Source organism: Balaenoptera physalus (genome assembly GCF_965194825.1).
Source record: "Balaenoptera physalus genome assembly, chromosome: 1".
Classification (NCBI taxonomy): Eukaryota; Metazoa; Chordata; class Mammalia; order Artiodactyla; family Balaenopteridae; genus Balaenoptera; species Balaenoptera physalus.
In genome coordinates, this window is record NC_138882.1 from 138,659,769 (window position 1) to 138,681,710 (window position 21,942).

At 35.8% G+C, this 21,942-nt stretch overlaps 1 protein-coding gene across 8 annotated transcripts in view; it reads left to right on the forward strand.

Moving 5' to 3' along the window:
- The window catches only part of DNAI4 (dynein axonemal intermediate chain 4), a gene marked incomplete at its 5' end in the record, with an annotated part of 134,366 nt that overhangs the window by 97,880 nt on the left and 14,544 nt on the right, over positions 1-21,942 (forward strand). For 6 of the 8 annotated variants that reach the window (XM_082419262.1, XM_082419261.1, XM_082419260.1 and 3 more), the window contains 6 exons: positions 1,166-1,317; positions 3,079-3,236; positions 3,532-3,653; positions 14,384-14,482; positions 15,126-15,352; positions 17,968-18,124. In XM_082419262.1, the coding sequence (XP_082275388.1) occupies positions 1,166-1,317; positions 3,079-3,236; positions 3,532-3,653; positions 14,384-14,482; positions 15,126-15,352; positions 17,968-18,124 (915 nt within the window). The remainder of the gene's footprint in view (positions 1-1,165; positions 1,318-3,078; positions 3,237-3,531; positions 3,654-14,383; positions 14,483-15,125; positions 15,353-17,967; positions 18,125-21,942) is intronic. The other 2 variants (XM_082419263.1, XM_082419264.1) reach the window with 2 other exon arrangements.

Below are 21,942 nucleotides of genomic sequence, written 5' to 3' on the forward strand. Positions count from 1 at the left end.
ACTCAAAGTTTTACCAAGCAAGACTTTACTTTCTTTGGTTTAAATCTATAACAATAAAACAATTAAAATTTGTTCTTACACTTTATAGGATAAGGTAAATTCATTTAATAAATATTTATTGAACATCTACTATGTGCTGTTAGATATGATGATCTAGGGCTGAACCATTATTGTTTATCACTGCCTGTTATAAAGAAGAATATATTTGCAAATAAAAATTCTTTAAAAATTAAGTTTCATTTACTACTGGGTTGTTTCTCAATATATAAATAACTCCTTATCACTTTATAAAATATATTTCTGCTATTCTCGATAGATAGAAAATAGATTAATATAACTCTCTTACTGCCATGAATTTTTCAAAGAGAATGAACAAGAATCAGTTATGTTTTTTTGTTAAACAGCCCTAGTCAACCTGTTACTTTACAGCTTTAGTTTTAAGTCACAACTGAAATGTAAAGTGGAAAACTTAGAAAAGGATCAGAAGAGCATATAAAAATGATTAGAGTTTTTATAAATAATCCCCCATCTGTTAGGTAGCTGGGTGTATATAGCCTAAAAGAAAGGAAGAAGCAATTTTAAATGTGTGGAAGGGTTGACATAGGATTCATCATCAGCAGGTTATCTTCTTTTCCATGTAGGTTGTTAGAAACCAGAAAGGAGTTGGATTAGACATTAAAACAAAACAAAACAATAAAACTCTTGACAGAGTTGTAGAAAAGAGTAACTTAGAGAGTTTTGGAGCTTCCTCTATCCTTGTTTAGAATGATTAAATAATACAAGCATCTGAAACAGATACTGGAGGATAGGAATATACGCAGGATAATTTATTTGGTGTCCATTATTTGTATCTTTAAGACGGTGACTTGTGATGATCATACAAATCCTGCTGGAGGATTACCCAAAATGATAATTACTGTAGAAACCAAGTGCTGTATTTCTTAAAACTACTGAGCTCTGAGGATTCATCAAAATAAAGGAAATGGCCAATTGAAGTTTTAGTCTCATGTATACAGGAAGTTAGGAAGAAATGAGTAACTGAATGCAGACTAACTCTCCTCACAGCCCCACTGCCACCAGCCTAGTCTTCAGCCACCATCATACCCTACCTTACTGTGGTCTACAAAACCAAGGTTAAAATGTAATATAATTTTTTTTTATTCAGTGGCCAGAACGTACTTATCAGAGTCCATGTGGCGTTACTGCTGTGGATTTTTCAATTGGAGCACCTAACCTTTTAGCAGTTGGCTATCACAATGGCACTATTGCAATTTATAACGTACAGAGCAACAGTAACGTTCCAGTTCTGGATAGTAGGTGAGAATCCCAAGAATTAGATAAACATAAAACATGTGCTTTTTTTAGGGAGAAGGAAAAAATTACTCTAATGTTATTTAGTTTTGAGTGAATGTTTATATTGTTATTGAGAGTAATACCATTATCTTTCAGGCATTTAATAATTCCTCATAATGTCTCTCCAGCTGGAATGCTCTGCCCTAATATCTCCTTATCATCGTCTCCGCCTCCTCACCAACAAACTTCCTTTGGCTTGACGGTTTATGCTTATTCTTTTCAAAAATTTTAAATATCTCCAGCTTTATTGAGGTATAAATGACAAATAAAAATTGTATATATTTAGATTGTATGACATAATTTTTAAAGGCATACAGTGTGGCGATTTAATATATGTATACATTGTGAAATGATTACCACAGTCAAATTAATTAACACAAACATAACCTCACATAATTACCATTTTTTGTGTGAGTGGTGAGGACACTTAAGATCTACTCTCTTAGCAAATCTCAAGTATGCAATACAGTATTATTAACTATAATCACCATGCTGTACATTCGATTTCCAGAACTTATTCACCTTATAAATGAAAGTCTCTATCCTTTATTGCTTCCGTGTCACCTCTTCCAGGAAACCTGCCCATTCTTTTCTTTTGTGCATATGACACATACCTTTATTGTAGCCTTTATTGTGCTTTGTATAAATTATTTACATATATATCTCCCTGAGGAGGCTGTAAGCTCTGAGGGCAAGGATTATGTCTTCCTTACCTTTGTATCCTCAGTATGTCACATAATATCAGGCATATAACAGGATTACAGTAAGTGTTTGATTAAGAATGAATGAATGAGACATATTGAGAAAATAAAATGTTAAAGATATTGAAAGATATCTTAGGTTTTTATAATAAACCAGATACCAGTGGAGCAAAAATGAGGCGGTATATTTATATTAGTGTTTGAATAAACTTCACAAGAACTGGAAATAGGCATTAAAGTAGGTATTCTTTAGCTTAATTTTGAAATTATTTGCATAGTTTTGTAAGCGTGAGCCTTTGTGCTTGTTTCTGGGAAGAGGGTCCATAACTTTTACCAAATAATCAAAGATATATAGACTTAAAAAAATTCAGAGCTACTGATTTGGAGAGTTTGCATAAAAAACCAAGGGAGTCAGTACTAGGAACAAAGCAACCCATTCATCTGAAAGGAAAGCAGCCAGTAATCTGAGAAGTGATTATAATTCATCATAAAACTTTTAAATCTCAGCCCTAGAGAGAATCAAGCCAGTGGGCAATCCTGAAACATAGGAAGAAGGGTGAGGTAACTATTTACTTGAATAAGACTTAAATGACTTATTCATTTAAGCTATGAAAAATATCCTTATGAAGATGGAGATAATTATATTCAATGTGTCTAAAATAAATTAAATTTACACAACTAGGAAAAAGTAAATGAATAGAGTAAGAGAAGTAGATTCTAAAAAGAAAGAAAATGTTTGCTTTTGTATCCCTGATATGATAGCTAATATAACTAAAGGCAATAAAATTTTCCTTTTGTAAGAAATGAGAAAAACACCAGTGAATATTAGCAAAGTGATTATTTTTCCTGTTTTTCAAAATATTTAAAGTAAAAGTCCAGTTTTGAACAATAAAAGCATCATTCCATAAGTAGGTCATGATGCTCTAGGGAACTGTCCTTATCACTTATACTCCAAGTCGCTTATACTCCAAGAATTTAAAAATTATTATAACTATTTTATATTTCATGCTTTCCCCTGTTTTAGCGAATCACCTCAAAAACATTTGGGACCTGTATGGCAACTACAGTGGATAGAACAAGATCGAGGGACAGCAGGTGATGACAAAAGAGAAATACTAGTTTCTATATCAGCAGATGGAAGGATCTCCAAATGGATTATACGGAAAGGACTGGACTGTCATGGTAAAAATAAATAAATACACACACAGACACCAAATTATCTTTCTCTTGTTATGTGCTGAATTAAAAATTCCTAGTGAACTATGTATAAGAGGTGGCAAATTTAGGTTTGGCTAAATAAGAAAAAAAACTGGGCTTGGTCATTGTTTTTCTAAGCATCTAGCTCTGGTATTTGCTAATTTTAACCTAAAGACTTGCAAAGGATGGCAGAAATCATATTATTTGCAGAAGGGACATATTATATCTACATTACTATTTCCTGTGGTAAATAATATATGTATTTTTTCTTTAAATAAAGATTTGATGCGTTTGAGGAGAACTACTGCTAGCAGCAGCAAAAAAGGAGGGGAAAAAGAAAAGAAAGGTGAAGCTTTGATATCTCGACAGGCTCCTGGAATGTGCTTCGCTTTTCATCCCAAGGTAAATTATTTCAATCTGTTATTTACTATTGCATGTAACAACTTCTGATAATTGAAGTGTATTAAGATATAAATCAAGACAAAATGTCAGCATGTTAATAAATATTGCACCCTGTAAATAAAAAAATAACACACATAGGTATCATAGGTGTCAACCTAAGGTAGAATGGCACATTCCAGTTGGCTGTCCTTTTTCTGCTTTCTGGAGGAAAGGTCTGTATTTCTGAGCAACTATGGAACTATCTTCACAGCTCCGTGTTTAACTTGAATGCCCCTCCTTGCCCCTCTTTGGTGCTCTGCTGCTCTATCATACTTATAGAAACCAAATCCACTATATAGTCCTCCATATCTCAATGTGAGTGGTGACTCATGATTCTGGGGATCAGGAAGACCACTTAAGATCATGCTTATCAAGACCAAAGTCAAATCAGAGCACTCTTAGTAAAGTTCTACTTTCCTAATTCTTTTTATCCAGAGGTTCTTTGGAATCAGAAATTCAGCCACTATGACAGACTTGCAAAAAAACGTATCCTATATATTTTCTGTGATATGTAATATGATTATCTCTTTAGTGAACCATCATCCACCTACTTATGCAAGCCCAAACTTGAGCTCTGACTCTATTCTACCCTATTCCCCAAATGATATTTAAGTAAGATTGTCTCCCTCCTTCTAGTCCAAGCCTACTACTGCTAATGTGGTTCAGGCCTTTATTACATTTCACTTTTACTACTGCAGTCATATTCTAACTGCCTTCATTCTCAAACTCCTGTAATCTACTTTTCACCTTGACTCTAGAGCAGTGGTTCTCAATGTGGGCAGGGAGGGGCGTGCTCCCTGTCCCATCAGGGACATTTCACAATGTCTTGAGATATTTTTGGTTGCTGCAGCTGTGGGAGGTGGGATGTGGGGAGGAGTGCTATTGGCATCTGGTAGACAGAGGCCAGGGATGCCACTAAATACACTACAAGGCACAAGACAACCACTGTCCTCCCCTGACCCGAACAAAGAACTAGCTGGCCCAAAACATCAATAGTGCTCCTTTGATTTCTTATTTGATTGATGGGTTATTTAGAAGCATGTTATTTAGTTTCCAAATATTTGGGGCTTTTCCAAGGATCTTGCTGTTGATTTCTAATTCAATCCTATCATGATCAAAGAACAAACTTTTTATAAACTGAATCTTTTTGAATTTACTGAAATTTGTTTTAAAGCCCAGAATGTGATTTTTACTTGTAAATGTTCCCTATGCACTTGAGAAAAGTGTATATTCTGCTACTGTTGGGTGGAATGTTCTGTGAATGTCAATCAATTTAAGTGGGTTGATGGTGTTGTTCAAGTTTGCTATATCCTTGCTGATTTTCTGCCCATTTCTTCCATCAGTCATTGAGAGAAAGAGATTGAAGTCTCTGACAATAATTGTGAATTTTTCTTTTTTTCCTTGAAATTCTATCAGTTTTTGCTTTATGTATCTTGAAGCTTTGTTTTAAGTGCATAAGTGTTTAGGATTGTCATGTTCTCTCGATTAAGCAACTCCCTTATTATTATAAAATGGCCTTATTTATAACTGGTAACATTCTTTATTCTGAAATCTATTTAGTCTGATATTAATGTAGCTATTCCAGCTTTCTTTTACCTAGTATTAGCATGGTTTATCATTTCCCATCCTTTTACATTTAACCTATTTGTGTCTTTATATTTGGTATGTTTCTTTTAGGCAGCATATAGTTGTCTTGCTTTTTATCCAGTCTTACAATCTCAGCCTTTTAATTGTGATGTTTACACTATTTTTATTTATTTATTTATTAAAAAAAATTTTTTAACGTCTTTATTGGAGTATAATTGCTTTACAATGGTGTGTTACTTTCTGCTTTATAACAAAGTGAATCAGTTATAAATATACAGATATCCCCATATCTCTTCCCTCTTTCATCTCCCTCCCTCCCACCCTCCCTATCCCACCCCTCTAGGTGGTCACAAAGCATGGAGCTGATCTCCTTGTGCTATGCGGCTGCTTCCCACTAGCTATCTATTTTACATTTGGTAGTGTATATATGTCTATGCCACTCTCTCACTTTGTCCCAGCTTACCCTTCCCCCTCCCCATATCCTCAAGTCCATTCTCTAGTAGGTCTGCGTCTTTATTCCCATCTTGCCCCTAGGTTCTTCATGACCTTTTTTTTTTTTAGATTCCATATATATGTGTTAGCATACTGTATTTGTTTTTCTCTTTCTGACTTACTTGACTCCATAAGACAGACTCTAAGTCCATCCACCTCACTAAAAATAACTCAATTTCGTTTCTTTTTTATGGCTGAGTAATAGTCCATTGTATATATGTGCCACATCTTCTTTATCCATTCATCTGTTGATGGACACTTAGGTTGCTTCCATGTCCTGGCTATTGTAAATAGAGCTGCAATGAACATTGTGGTACATGACTCTTTTTGAATTATGGTTTTCTCAGGGTATATGCCCAGTAGTGGGATTGCTGGGTCATATGGTAGTTCTATTTTTAGTTTTTTAATGAACCTCCATACTGTTCTCCATAGTGGCTGTATCAATTTGCATTCCCACCAACAATGCAAGAGGGTTCCCTTTTCTCCACACCTTCTCTAGCATTTATTGTTTGTAGATTTTTTGATGATGGCCATTCTGACTGGTGTGAGATGATATCTCATTGTAGTTTTGATTTCCATTTCTCTAATGATTCATGATGTTGAGCATTCTTTCATGTGTTTGTTGGCAATCTGTATATCTTCTTTGGAGAAATGTCTATTTAGATCTTCTGCCCATTTTTGGATTGGGTTGTTTGTTTTTTTGATACTGAGCTGCATGAGCTGGTTGTAAATTTGGAGGTTAATCCTTTGTCAGTTGCTTCATTTGCAAATATTTTCTCCCATTCTGAGGGTTGTCTCTTGGTCTTGTTTATGGTTTCCTTTGCTGTGCAAAAGCTTTTAAGTTTCATTAGGTCCCATTTGTTTATTTTTGTTTTTATTTCCATTTCTCTAGGAGGTGGGTCAAAAAGGATCTTGCTGTGATTTATGTCATAGACTGTTCTGCCTATGTTTTCCTGATAGTGTCTGGCCTTACATTTAGGTCTTTAATCCATTTTGAGTTTATTTTTGTGTATGGTGTTAGGGACTGTTCTAATTTCATTCTTTTACATGTAGCTCTCCAGTTTTCCCAGCACCACTTGTTGAAGAGGCTGTCTTTTCTCCACTGTATATTCTTGCCTCCTTTATCAAAAATAAGGTGAACATATGTGCGTGGGTTTATCTCTGGGCTTTCTATCCTGTTCCATTGATCTATATTTCTGTTTTTGTGCCAGTACCATACTGTCTTGATTACTGTAGCTTTGTAGTATAGTCTGACGTCCGGGAGCCTGATTCCTCCAGCTCCGTTTTTCTTTCTCAAGATTGCTTTGGCTATTCGGGGTCTTTTGTGTTTCCATACAAATTGTGAAATTTTTTGTTCTAGTTCTGTGAAAAATGCCATTGGTAGTTTGAAAGGGATTGCATTGAATCTGTAGATTGCTTTGGGTAGTATACTCATTTTCACAATGTTGATTCTTCCAATCCAAGAACATGGTATATCTCTCCATCTGTTTGTATCATCTTTAATTTCTTTCATCAGTGTGTTATAATTTTCTGCATACAGGTCTTTTGTCTCCTTAGGTAGGTTTATTCCTAGATATTTTATTCTTTGTGTTGCAATGGTAAATGGAAGTGTTTTCTTCATTTCACTTTCAGATTTTTCATCATTAGTGTATAGGAATGCAAGAGATTTCTGTGCATTAATTTTGTATCCTCCTACTTTACCAAATTCATTGATTAGCTCTAGTAGTTTTCTGGTAGCATCTTTAGGATTCTCTATGTATAGTATCATGTCATCTGCAAACAGTGACCGCTTTACTTCTTCTTTTCCAATTTGGATTCCTTTTATTTCTTTTCCTTCTCTGATTGCTGTGGCTAACACTTCCAAAACTATGTTGAATAATAGTGGTGAGAGTGGGCAACCTTGTCTTATTCCTGATCCTAGTGGAAATGGTTTCAGTTTTTCACCATTGAGGACAATGTTGGCTGTGGGTTTGTCATATATGGCCTTTATTATTTTGCGGTAGGTTCCCTCTACGCCTACTTTCTGGAGGGTTTTTATCATAAATGGGTGTTGAATTTTGTTGAAAGCTTTCTCTGCATCTATTGAGATGATCATATGGTTTTTCTCCTTCAATTTGTTAATATGGTGTATCACGTTGATTGATTTGCGTATATTGAAGAATCCTTTCATTCCTGGGATAAACCCCACTTGATCATGGTGTATGATCCTTTTAATGTGCTGTTGGATTCTGTTTGCTAGTATTTTATTGAGGATTTTTGCATCAGCGATATTGGCCTGTAGTTTTCTTCCTTTGTGACATCTTTGTCTAGTTTGGTATCAGGGTGATGGTGGCCTCGTACAATGAGTTTGGGAGTGTCCCTTCGTCTGCTATATTTTAGAAGAGTTTGAGAAAGATAGGTGTTAGCTCTTCTCTAAATGTTTGATAGAATTCGCCCGTGAAGCCATCTGGTCCTGGGCTTTGTTTGTTGGAAGGTTTTTAACCAAAGTCTCAATTTCAGTGCTTGTGATTGATCTGTTTATATTTTCTATTTCTTCCTGGTTCAGTCTCAGAAGCTTGTGCTTTTCTAAGGATTTGTCCATTTCTTCCAGGTTGTCCATTTTACTGGCATATAGTTGCTTGTAGCAATCTCTCATGATCCTTTGTATTTCTGCAGTGTCAGTTGTTACTTCTCCTTTTTAATTTCTAATTCTATTTATTTGTTCTTCTCCCTTTTTTTCTTGATGAGTATGGGTAATGGTTTATCAATCTTGTTTATCTTCTCAAAGAACCAGCTTTTAGTTTTATTGATCTGTGCTGTTGTTTCCTTCATTTCTTTTTCATTTATTTCTGATCTGATCTTTATGATTTCTTTTCTTCTGCTAACTTTGTGTTTTTTTGTTCTTCTTTCTCTAATTGCTTTAGGTGTAAGTTTAGGTTGTTTATTTGAGGTGTTTCTTGTTTCTTGAGATAAGATTGTACTGCTATAAACTTCCCTCGTAGAACTGCTTTTGCTGCATCCCAGAGGTTTTGGGTCATCGTGTTTTCATTGTCACTTGTTTCTAGGTATTTTTTGATTTCCTCTTTAATTTTTTCAGTGATCTCTTGGTTATTTAGTAGTGTATTGTTTAGCCTCCATATATTTGTATTTTTTTTACAGATTTTTTCCTGTAATTGATATCTAGTCTCATAGTGCTGCGATTGGAAAAGATGCTTGATACGATTTCAGTTTTCTTAAATTTACCAAGGCTTGATTTGTGTCCCAAGATATGATCTATCCTGGAGAACGAGCACTTGAGAAGAAAGTGTATTCTGTTTTCTTTGGATGGAATGTCCTATAAATATCAATTAAGTCCATCTTGTTTAACATATCATTTAAGGCTTGTGTTTCCTTATTTATTTTCATTTTGGATGATCTGTCCATTGGTGAAAGTGGGTTGTTAAAGTCCCCTACTATGTTGTGTCACTATCGATTTCCTCTTTTATGGCTGTTAGCAGTTGCCTTATGTATTGAGGTGCTCCTATGTTTGGTACATAAATATTTACAATTGTTTTAACTTCTTCTTGGAATGATCCCTTGATCATTATGTAGTGTCCTTCTTTGTCTCTTGTAATAGTCTTTATTTTGAAGTCTATTTTGTCTGATATGAGAATTGCTACTCCAGCTTTCTTTTGATTTCCATTTGCATGGAATATCTTTTTCCATTCACTCACTCTCAGTCTGTATGTGTCCCTAGGTCTGAAGTGGGTCTCTTGTAGACAACATATATATGGGTCTTGTTTTTGTATCCATTCAGCCAGCCTATATTTTTTGGTTGGAGCATTTAATCCGTTTACATTTAAGGTAGTTATCAATCTGTATGTTCCTATTACCATTTTCTTAATTGTTTTGGGTTTGTTATTGTAGGTCTTTTCCTTCTGTTGTGTTTCCTGCCTAGAGAAGTTCCTTCAGCATTTGTTGTGAAGCTTGTTTGGTGGTGCTGAATTCTCTTAGCTTTTCTGTAAAGGTTTTAATTTCTCCATCAAATCTGAATGAGATCCTTGCTGGGTAGAGTAATGTTGGTTGTAGGTTTTTCCCCTTCATCACTTTAAATATGTCCTGCCACTCCCTTCTGTCTTGCAGAGTTTCTGCTGAAAGATCAGCTGTTAACCTTATGGGGATTCCCTTGTATGTTATTTGTTGTTTTTCTCTTGCTGCCTTTAATATTTTTTCTTTGTATTTAATTTTTGATAGTTTGATTAATATGTGTCTTGGCATGTTTCTCCTTGGATTTATCCTGTATGGGACTCTCTGTGCTTCCTGGACTTGATTAACTATTTCCTTTCCCATATTAGGGAAGTTTTCAACTATAATCTCTTCAAATATTTTCTCAGTCCCTTTCTTTTTCTCTTCTTCTTCTGGGAGCCCTATAATTTGAATGTTGGTGTGTTTAATGTTGTCCCAGAGGTCTCTGAGACTGTTTTCAATTCTTTTTATTGTTTTTTCTTTATTCTGCTCTGCAGTAGTTACTTCCACTATTTTATCTTCCAGGTCACTTATCGTTCTTCTGCCTCAGTTATTCTGCTATTGATTCCTTCTAGAGAATTTTTAATTTCATTTATTTTGTTGTTCATCACTGTTTGTTTGCTCTTTAGTTCTTCTAGGTCCTTGTTAAATGTTTCTTGTATTTTCTCCATTCTATTTCCCAGATTTTGGATCATCTTTACTATCATGACTCTCAATTCGTTTTCAGGTAGACTGCCTATTTCCTCTTGATTTGTTAGGTCTGGTGGGTTTTTACCTTGCTTCATCATCTGCTGTGTGTTTCTCTGTCTTCTCATTTTGCTTAACTTACTGTGTTTGGGGTCTCCTTTTCGCTGGCTGCAGGTTCATAGTTCCCATTGTTTTTGGTGTCTGCCCCCAGTGACTAAGGTTGGTTCAGTGGCTTGTGTAGGCTTCCTGGTCGAGGGGACTAGTGCCTGTGTTCTGGTGGATGAGGCTGAATCTTGTCTTTCTGGTGGGCAGGTCCACGTCTGGTGTTGTGTTTTGGGGTGTCTGTGGCCTTATTATGATTTTAGGCAACCTCTCTGCTAATGGGTGGGTTTGTGTTCCTGTCTTGCTAGTTGTTTGGCCTAGGGTGTCCAGCACTGTAGCTTGCTGGTCATTGAGTGGAGCTGGGTCTTGGTGCTGAGATGGAGATCTCTGGGAGATTTTTGCCATTTGATATTACGGGGAGCTGGGAGGTCTTTTGTGGACCAATGTCCTGAACTTGGCTCTCCCACCTCAGAGGCACAGCCCTGACACCTGGCTGGAGCACCAAGAGCCTGTCATCCACATGGCTCAGAATAAAAGGGAGAAAAAAAAGAAAGAAAGAAAGAAGAAGATAAAATAAAATAAAATAAAATAAAGTTATTAAAATAAAAAATAATAATTAATAAAATATTTTTAAAAAGTAATAAAAGAAATAAAAGGAAGAAAGAAAGAAAGAAGAGAGTAACCAAACCAAAAAACAAATCCACCAATGATAACAAGCGCTAACAATTATACTAAAAAAAAAGAAAAAAAAAAGGACAGACAGAACCCTAGGACAAATGGTAAAAGCAAAGCTATACAGACAAAATCACACACAGAAGCATACACATGCACATTCACAAAAAGAGAAAAAGGGGGAAAAAATATATATCATTGCTCCCAAAGTCCACCTCCTCAATTTGGGATGATTCATTGTCTATTCAGGTATTCAACAGATGCAGTGTACATCAATCTGATTGTGGAGATTTAATCTGCTGCTCCTGAGGCTGCTGGGAGAAATTTCCCTTTCTCTTCTTTGTTCGAACAGCTCCCAGGGTTCAGCTTTGGATTTGGACCCGCCTCTGCATGTAGGTCGCCTGAGGGCATCTGTTCTTCGCTCGGACAGGACGGGGTTAAAGGAGCAGCTGCTTCGGGGGCTCTGGCTCACTCAGGCCGGGGAGAGGGAGGGGTATGGTTGTGGGGCGAGCCTGTGGCAGCAGAGGCCTGCGTGACGTTGCAGCAGCCTGAGGCGCATGGTGCGTTCTCCTGGGGAAGTTGTCCGTGGATCACGGGACCCTGTCAGTGGTGGGCTGCACAAGCTCATGGGAGGGGAGGTGGGGATAGTGACCTGTGCTCACACACAGGCTTCTTGGTGGCGGCAGCAGCAGCCTTAGCATCTCATGCCTGTTTCTGGGGTCTGCGCTGATAGCCGCGGATCGTGCACGTCTCTGGAGCTCGTTTAGGCGGCGCTCTAATCCCCTCTCCTCGCGCACCAGGAAACAAAGAGGCAAGAAAGAGTCTCTTGCCTCTTCGGCACCTCCAGACTTTTTCCCGGACTCCCTCCTGGCTAGCTGTGGCGCACTAACCCCTTCAGGCTGTGTTCACGCCGCCAACCCCAGTCCTCTCCCTGCGGTCCGACTGAAGCCCGAGCCTCAGCTCCCAGCCCCTGCCCGCCCCGGTGGGTGAGCAGACAAGCCTCTCGGGCTGGTGAGTGCTGGTCGGCACTGATCCTCTGTGCAGGGATCTCTCCGCTTTGCCCTCCACACCCCTGTTGCTGCGCTCTCCTCCGTGGCTCCGAAGCTTCCCCCCTCTGCCACCCGCAGTCTCCGCCCGCGAAGGAGCTTCCTAGTGTGTGGAAACCTTTCCTCCTTTACAGCTCCCTCCCACTGGTGCAGGTCCCATCCCTATTCTTTTGTCTCTGTTTTTTCTTTTTTCTTTTTGCCCTACCCAGGTATGCGGGGAGTTTCTTGCCTTTTGGGAGGTCTGAGGTCTTCTGCCAGTGTTCAGTAGGTGTTCTGTAGGAGTTGTTCCACATGTAGATGTATTTCTGATGTATTTGTGGGGAAGAAGGTGATCTCCAGGTCTTACTCTTCCGCCATCTTGAAGCTCCCCCCCTACACCATTTTTATACTTAGTTTCATTATTGATGTAGTTTGGTTTGAGTCTATCCTCTTGGTTGACTAATTTATTGATGGGAAATGGTGTGAAATACGTTTGGCCTCCTTGCCTGGAGGCAGGACTCTGAAGGGCTATCTCAGCACCAAAGCTTCTTATAGGCTGGGCTGAGCCCTTTGTTGCAAGTACATCATAGTTCAAACTAAATCTCTACCAGTTCTTGTTTCCCTCTAAGGTTGTTCTTGAGAGAACTTCCCAGTAAACCTCTTGCATGGAGATCTCAGTGTCTCAGAGTTTATATACTGAGGAACCCAACTTTAGACAGTGACCTTGAAGATCTTTAGAGAAAGATGACCTACTTATAAACAGTATTGGAATAATCATTACCCACATTAAAAAAAAAAAAGGAATTAGATTCCTATCACATCATACACAAAAACTTTTAGAAGAAAATGTGGGAGAATATCTCTATGACTTCCAAGTAGGAACAATTTCTTAAAGCACAAAAAATACTAACTTTATAAAAATTATAATACCAGCTACATTAAAATGAGAATTTCTGTTTACTAAAAGACACTGAAGAAAATACATGAAAAGATAAGCCATATACTGGGAGAAGATATTTGCAACATATATAATAGACAAAGCCTATGTAATAGAATGTATAAAGAACATATTCAAATGAATATGAAAAAGGAGTATTAGCATTATAAAATGGTCAAGAGATATGAACAGAAGAGGAGATACAAATGGCCAATAAACATAAAAATGTGCTCAACCTTGTTAATATCCACATAAAGGGAACTTAAAACCATTAGGTACAATTTTACACCTAATAGAATGGCAAAATTTAAGATTTCTGATGTAACCAACTATTGAAGAGAATGTGTGTCAAAGGGAAATTTTATATAGTGCTGAATGTAAATCGGTAATACTACTTTGGGAAAAAAATTATACTTTATTGTGTAATTTAAACTACATATACCCCATAACCTAGTAATTGCATTCTTAAGTTCTGGTGTATGCTAAGCAGTGGGTCTCATATTTCAGTGTACTTACAAATTACTTGGGAATCTTGTTAAAATGCAGATTCTGATTCAGTAGGTCTGGGACAGGGCCTGAAATTCTGCAACTGTACAGTGCTCCCAGGTGAGGCTGACTCTACATAGTCAGGACTTAGAACACTGACTTTCAGACTTTTTGATTATGACTTCATTGTAGAAAATACATTTTAAATCCCTATTTGGTATAGAAATTTAGAGTTAAAAGATGTCTGAGACTCCATCTAGTTCAATCTCTCATTCCCAGCAAGAATAACTTCTTCAGCATTATGTACATGAATAGTTATTGTTAAGTCATTTGTCTTCTCTTTGACTAGTTCTAGTGAAAGAACACTTAATATTTCCCTGGATTGTTAGTTCCATTGTCAGGTAGCTCTAAATGTTAGAAAGTTTCTTCCTCATTTTAAGCCAGTGTTTGTTCATGTAATTTCTAGACAGGATACAAAGTTCTACCCTTTATTCCAGCAAAGAAAAACATCTGTATTTTCTTTGCACAGTAGTCCTTCAGGTAATTTAATTATTGTAAAATCATGATAGAAAGAAAAAGACAGCAATCAACTGTCTTCTAGATAGTATTTCTAGTTTGGTTCTTGAATTGTCTCTGAGATCTTGAATCATCTAATCTTCTATTTAGCACATTTACTAATATATCACAAGCAAATGCATTTTGATTTTTTTGTGTTATAGGACACAAATATCTATTTGGCTGGCACTGAAGAAGGTCATATTCACAAATGTTCTTGTTCATATAATGAGCAATATCTAGATACCTACAGAGGACACAAGGTTAGTTTAATTATAGTAGGTATGAAAAATTTTATCTTGCAATATTTCTGAAAAAAATAGTATCATTAGGCACAGCATTTTTTATGCAATAATTTACAACTTCAGAGTTAAAAATACCAGCTTGAATTAAGTGCTTTCTTATACAGAAAACACCAGTAATATGGGGGGCATTTAATTTGGCTTCTAGGTATCCTTGATTTCTTCTTGCCAGTTGTGGAAGCCACATTTTTATTTGTTTCTAAAAGACTTTGCTTATGTTGACATGCTGATCCCAAAGTGAAATTGTTTCTGGCATATACCTATTCTCTACATTTTTAATGATTGTTCCAACTATGTTTTCTTCGTTTTCTCCCTTATTTCTGTTTATTTTCCTTAACATTCCTTATATTTTTAAAAGTAGTATAATATGTATTACTATTTAGTGAGTATTGTAGCAACTATATTTTTATGTTTCTGAATGGCATAATTTAGGGAAGAGGTTCAATTTATGGCCTTACTCTCAGGTAAAATAATACCCACACAATAATTACATGGTATATAAGCTTTTAGAAATCTGAGCATTTTTAATTTGTTGGTCAAATTTAAAGTATAAGAGGTTAAATTCTACTTACCTATGTATTTTAATTTATTTTTCTAATTCCAGGGTCCAGTGTATAAAATAGCATGGAATCCATTTTGTCATGATGTATTCTTAAGCTGTTCTGCAGATTGGGGCGTTATTATATGGCAACATGAGAATCTTAAGCCATTTTTGAGTTTTTATCCAACTACTTATGTTGTTTATGATGTTGCCTGGTCTCCAAAATCACCCTATATATTTGCAGCTGCAAACGAGAGCAGAGTGGAGATTTGGGACCTTCACATCAGCACGTAAGTGTTAATATTTTTCTCGGAGTTATTTCTAATAGAAGCAGTTCAATCTAAATGATACCTGATAGTATTGACATTGGTTAGAGAGAACTGTAGTTACTTTAAAACAAGTAATAGTTTACACTGTGAGAATCCTTTGTGAATAAAGAGATATGCCAGGATAATAAATATATTTTTGAACCTGCAAAGTATTATTTTATTTAAGAAAAACAAGGAATGTAGTGTAAAATTATGACATGGGGAAAAAGTTTGCAAAACATTCACGTGGAAAGAAGGTGTTTTAACTTTTCAATATCCATGTTTGCTTAATTCCTGTCAGCTGTTCAATACTGTTTCAAATATCCTGAATTAATAACTATACCAACAAAATTCATCCCCAGTGTTTCCACAGAAGACATTAAAATATGATCAAATTATTTTTTCCTTTTCTTCAACCAAAATAGTCTTTCTTAGTCCTTTTTGTGCAAAAATATTACAAGAGCACTTTAAATGGAAACACTGAAATAACATGCCAACATTTCAGAGCACATTTAAAACACCCAGATAATTCTTGAAATTACCATATTCTAAAATAGAATAATATATTAATGTTAATTACTTATACCATATGTCATTTTAAAAATATTTGAATGAAAAATATTTGAATGAAAATAGGTTACCTTACTCCATCTCCATAAACTTTTACAGGCTGATATAGGATATCATAACTAGCTTGAATTCTTTGTCATTGCCTGGTTTATGGAAGAATGCAGAAAGGCACTGTTCTAATTGTGTCTAACTAAAGACTTTCTATAATAAGATAAAGAAAAGGAGCAAAATAAGTATTTTTTATAATATTTACTTATTCTCTTACCTTGCTTTAAAACATATTTGAAGGGGCATGCATTTAATTAAAATTTTTTATTTTAAGTGTTACAACAAAGTTATAAGAGTGCCATCTAGACCATCTATCCTTTTTAATATGAAAGCTTATACAATGCTGGAATAAAGTGTTTAATGGTTCTGTAATACTTATTCAATCAATATTTCAATATTGGAAAACATTGTAGATCTTTAGGCAAGTTATTAGCAGATGAAGCATGGAAATACATTCTTGTTTAAAATAAATGACATAAAATTCAATGGGTTTATTATTAATTGCAAATTTTTTCCTAGAGATTAATAATTTAGTAACTGGAAAATTTCATCATGGCTTGTTCTGTAAAACAGTTTGACCCAAAAATCAAGGATTACAACACAAAGCAATTTATTTTTGAGTATGACATGACTAAGGTAGAAAGTGGCTACTTAAATGATCCTACCTCTGATTTTATTTTTTCTAGTAAAATTGTAGTTCCCAGGGCAACATTTCTTCAGAAGTATGCAAGTGACTGCTGCTGTTATTTTATAAAGGTGTCAATGGATTGCTTTGGATAACCAAGAGTAGGAAAGGTTCTTGTTCAGAGAACCTTTGAACAAGGTTTTCAGTCTTGTTCAGATTCATTTATTTTTTTATTTTATTTTTAATTATTTTTAATAAATTTATTTATTTTATTTTATTTTTGGCTGTGTTGGGTCTTCGTTGCTGCCTGCGGGCTTTCTTTAGTTGCGGTGAGCGGGGGCTACTCTTTGTTGTGATGTATGGGCTTCTTATTGCCGTGGCTTCTCTTCTTGCAGAGCACGGGCTCTAGGCATGCGGGCTCAGTAGTTGTGGCACAGGGGCTCAGTAGTTGTGGCTCATGGGCTCTAGAGCGCAGGCTCAGTAGTTGTGGAGCACAGACTTAGTTGCTCCACAAGGATGTGGGATCTTTCCGGACCAGGGCTGGAACCCATGTCCCCTGCACTGGCAGGGGGATTATAAACCACTGCGCCACCAGGGAAGCCCCAGATTCATTTATGTTCCAGGGGTTCATTTGGATCAAAACATCCTTCTGTTAAGAGACATTTATTATTTAAGGAGTTGTATTAGGGATCTTCAGAGAAACTAAACCAATAAAGAGAGTGAGAGAGATTTTAAAATATTGGCTCACATGATTGTGGGACCTGGCAAGTCCCAAGCCAGCATGACAGGCTGGCAACCTGGAATTTCCATCAGAGGAGTCCATGTTGCAGTCTTGAGTACAAAGGCAGTCTGGAGGCAGAATTTTATTCTACTTCAGAGACCTCAGTCTTTTCTTTTAAGGCTTTCAACAGATTGGATGAGGCCAACTCACTTTACGGAGGGTAATCTGCTTTATTCAAATTCTACTGATTTAAGTTAATCATATCTTAAAAAAAAAAAAAAAAAAAAATTACCTTCACAGCAACGTGTAGACCGGTGTTTGACCAAACACTGGGTACCACAGCCTAGCCAAGTTAATGCATAAAATTACTCATCATGGGAATTTAAATTATGAGTTCACATCTTAATTGTGAACTGCTTTAATTTATTTAGTTGAAATTAGTTTATTGAAAAAATGAAAGTTTTGATTGAATAAAGAGTGAGAAGCAGTTATTTTGCTTTTGGAAACACAGAAAGAAGCTTTTGGTTTTTGTTACTTACATGAAATCACAAATATCTCAGATTTTTCTTAGTCTGTATCTAAAAAGAACATATTAACAACAACTAAATTTACAAATAAAATATTTCATTACAGTTTGGACCCTCTGATTGTGAATGTCGCTAACCCTGGAATCAAATTCACAACTGTTCTCTTCACTAAGCAAACAGATTGCCTTCTGGTGGGAGACAGTGATGGACAAGTTGCTGTGTATGAATTAAGAAATATGCCCACTGCTTTGGACTCTAACCGGGTAAGACTCAAAAATCAAAATTTTTTGTCATTCTATGATTTTATTGAGTTGTAATTTTGTGTCATGGAAGAGATTTACATTTCTTAAACGTATGTTAAGTGTGGTGCAATGGAAAGAATGTAGGTCCAAAGAGTTGCTACCTACTAGGTGTGGCCCCTACTAGGCTTATTTTCTTTGAGTCTCACGTTCTCTATCTGTAAAATTAAATAATGTTGTTGGGCAGAATAATTATAAATATTATATGAAATAACTTAAAATTGTCCCTAGTATATGGTTGGGACTGTTTACTGCAAATATTCAAAGACTTTTACAAGAAATATTTTTAGATCTTATCCAGTGTTCCTGAAATTGGCATTTGTTTCTGTTGGTTTAGCATTATCCTCTTCCCTTACTCTGATTTTCAAATATCAAAACTTTGTTGTAAAACTTTGACAAGCAAATCCGTATTACTAGATGCCCATTATTTTAAAAATTATTTATGTATTTATATATTTACTTATTGTTTTAAAAAAATTTAAATTGAAGTATAGTTGATTTACAATGTTATATTAGTTTCAGGTGTACAACATAGTGGTTTGATATATTTATAGAGTATACTTAAAGTTATTATAAAATATTGGGTATATATCCTGTGTTGTACATTACATCCTTGTATCTTATTTATTTTACACCTGGTAATTTGTACCTCTTAATCCCCTTCCCTTATCTGCTCCTTTCCCCTCCCCTCTCCCCACTGGTAGCCACTAATTTGTTCTCTGTATCTATGAGTCTTGTTTCTGTTTTGTTACATTCATTCATTTGTTTTATTTTTTAGATTCCACATATATGTGAAAACATATAGTGTTTATTTTTCTCTGACTTACTTCACTAAGCATAATGCCCTCCAGGTCCATCCATGTTGCTGCAAATAGCAACATTTTTTTTTTATGGCTGAGTAATATTCCATTGTATATATACCATATAGACGCCCATTATTTTCAATTTTTTCTGTTTATGTTTAAATTTCTATTTTAAGGAGTAATCTGGTAATTATTATCATGAATATATCAACATGTTAAAAATATTAAAAATATGTACAAATCAATAAGAAAAAACATTAAGACTCCAATAGAAGCGTGAGTAATGGTCAGGAACAGTTCATTCACAAAAAATGGCTAGTAAATATATTTTAAAATTTAACCTCACTAATAAAAAATTGTTAAATTAAAATGTGATACCATTCTCATATATCAAATTAACAAAGTTTATTTTAATTGGACTACTTATTCCTGGCAAACATTTGATAAGATAGGTCCCCTCCTATACTGATGGTTGAAATAGAAATTGGTATAACTTCTTTGGAAGCAATTTGGCAATCTGAACCAGAATTGTCCACTTTGGGGACTCTATGCTACAGAAATATTCATAAAGGCAATCAAAGAAATTAGTTATAGCATATTTTGTGATGCGATGAGGAAAAAAAAAAGAAAGAAAAGGAAAGAGAAAAAGAGAAAAGGAAAAAGGAAACAATCTAAATATCCAACCAGAGGGAAATATGACCAGGAAAGTCAGATGTGCTGATTAGATTTGGGGCACATGTCGGAGGTGCAGTTCTACCCCAACCATATGGACTATAAATGTTAAACAAACAAACAAACAAGCAAACAAACAGAGAATACCTACCTATATACATACTAGCTTGCTTGGGACTTTGTACTTGTCATTCCCTCTCCCTAAAATCCACACAGTTTGTTCCTCTACCCACTGCAAGTCTTTGCTCAAATGTCACTTTCTTAGTGAAATCTTCACTGGCCACCTTATTTAAAATTGCAACCTCCACTCTTGCCCACATTCCCTATTCAATACTCTTCCATAACTTATTTTTCGTAGTAACACTTACTTGGTATATACCATATTCTTTATTTTTTATTTGTTTTTTAAATTGGAAACGGGCGGAGGAGAAGGGCTTTTTTTTTTTAAAAGAATTTTATTTATTTATTTATTTATTTATTTATTTATGGCTGCGTTGGCTCTTCGTTTCTGTGCGAGGGCTTCCTCCAATTGCGGCAAGTGGGGGCCACTTTTTATCGCGGTGCGCAGGCCTCTTACCATCGCGGCCTCTCTTGTTGCGGAGCACAGGTTCCAGACGTGCAGGCTCAGTAATTGTGGCTCACGGGCCTAGTTGCTCCGCGGCATGTGGGATCCTCCCAGACCAGGGCTCGAACCCGTGTCCCCTGCATTGGCAGGCAGATTCTCAAGCACTGCGCCACCAGGGAAGCCCCTACCATGTTCTTTATTGATTTATTTTGTTAATTGCTAGTCTTCCACTGATAGATTATAAGCGCCACGTAAACAGTGAATTTTGTCTCTTTTGTTCTGGGCTATATCCCTGTGGCCTAGTACAGTGTCTGGCTTGTAGTAGTTAGTCAATAGATGTTTTTGAATAAATATGCATTGAAAAACTAGAGAAAAATCCAACATATTAGAAGCAGTATATTTTAGGGGTAGGATCATGAATGAATTTTAGTCTTTTACTTATCCATTTTACAAATCATTACACTACACAAAGTAATTTTAAAAATACATTGGTCTCCTTACATAACAATTTTAGTCTGCTCTGAGACGTGCAGCCCTAATGGCTTATTTTTGCCATATAAAACATTTTAATATTTTCAATTTCTCACGCATTCATTGAATGCAAGATATTTTAACAGGATGAGGATGTTTGTGCCCACAGTGAACCTTGTTTAAGATAGCTCAAAAACCAAAAGGAATTAAAAGAGAATTCTATTCTTTATTTAAGCCTCTCAAAGAAACATTAAAATGGATCCAAATATGTAGTTCATAGTACTCCTTTTTCTTCTTCTGTCCATATCTCTCAAACCCTAAATATAGCTTCAAGGCCTAAATCCATCCCTTTTTGTCTCTGTAATTCTTTCAGTTCTATCCCAGAAGAGCTCTAAGAACTTGTCCACAAACTCTGAACTTGGGGCAGTGGGGAGGGAGACTTGAATTGTTTCAAAATTTTTCTTAGTATGTGTTGGTGTACTGGTAGAAGGGAATCTATAAGCATTAGCATGTTGGTTCTTTTCATCACATATATTTTTCTGCAGTACCTATCAAGTACTACAACAATTTTTCAATATAAATTATAATATTTTGTATACATATCTTTCTTACTAGTTTGAGCTGCTTGAAACTTGTATGTTCAAGTATCTAGCATAGCGCTAGCACATAATAGGCATTCAGCAAATGTTGAATAGATGTGTGAATGAACAAACCTATAAACAAAAGGAATGTAGTTTCTAAGAAAGAAGCAACATATGCTTAAGAAACATAATCGAGTCATAAAGAACAAAATAAACAAACTCCTATAGGAGTACAGAGCAGGAAAACAGTTGACTTTTGAAAGGAGAATAGGAAGAAGAAAAGGAAAAATAAGAATACTACGGGGAAGGCTTTCACAGAAGAGATTAAATTTCAACTGTGTTTTGGAGGATTAGGATTTTCTCTTGTAGACAAGAGAGTAGAATTGTTATTCCAGACTGAGTGAAAGGTTTAAGCAAAGATGTGGAATTGAAAAGGTCCATGGCACTTTTCATGTGGAAATGGTGAGTAGATTTTTTTGACTGGTAAAGAGATTGCTTGAGATAAAAGCAAGAAAAGGGCCAGTTGGGCCATCTGGGACCAGAAAATGTATGACTGCCATGATGAGGAATTTGAACTTTATTCTATAGATTATGGAAAGCCATTTAAGGTTTACAATTCTAGAAGTGACATGGGGGGAAACATTAGATGCCCATCTCACATTTTGTACAATGGTGAACTCCAAATGGATT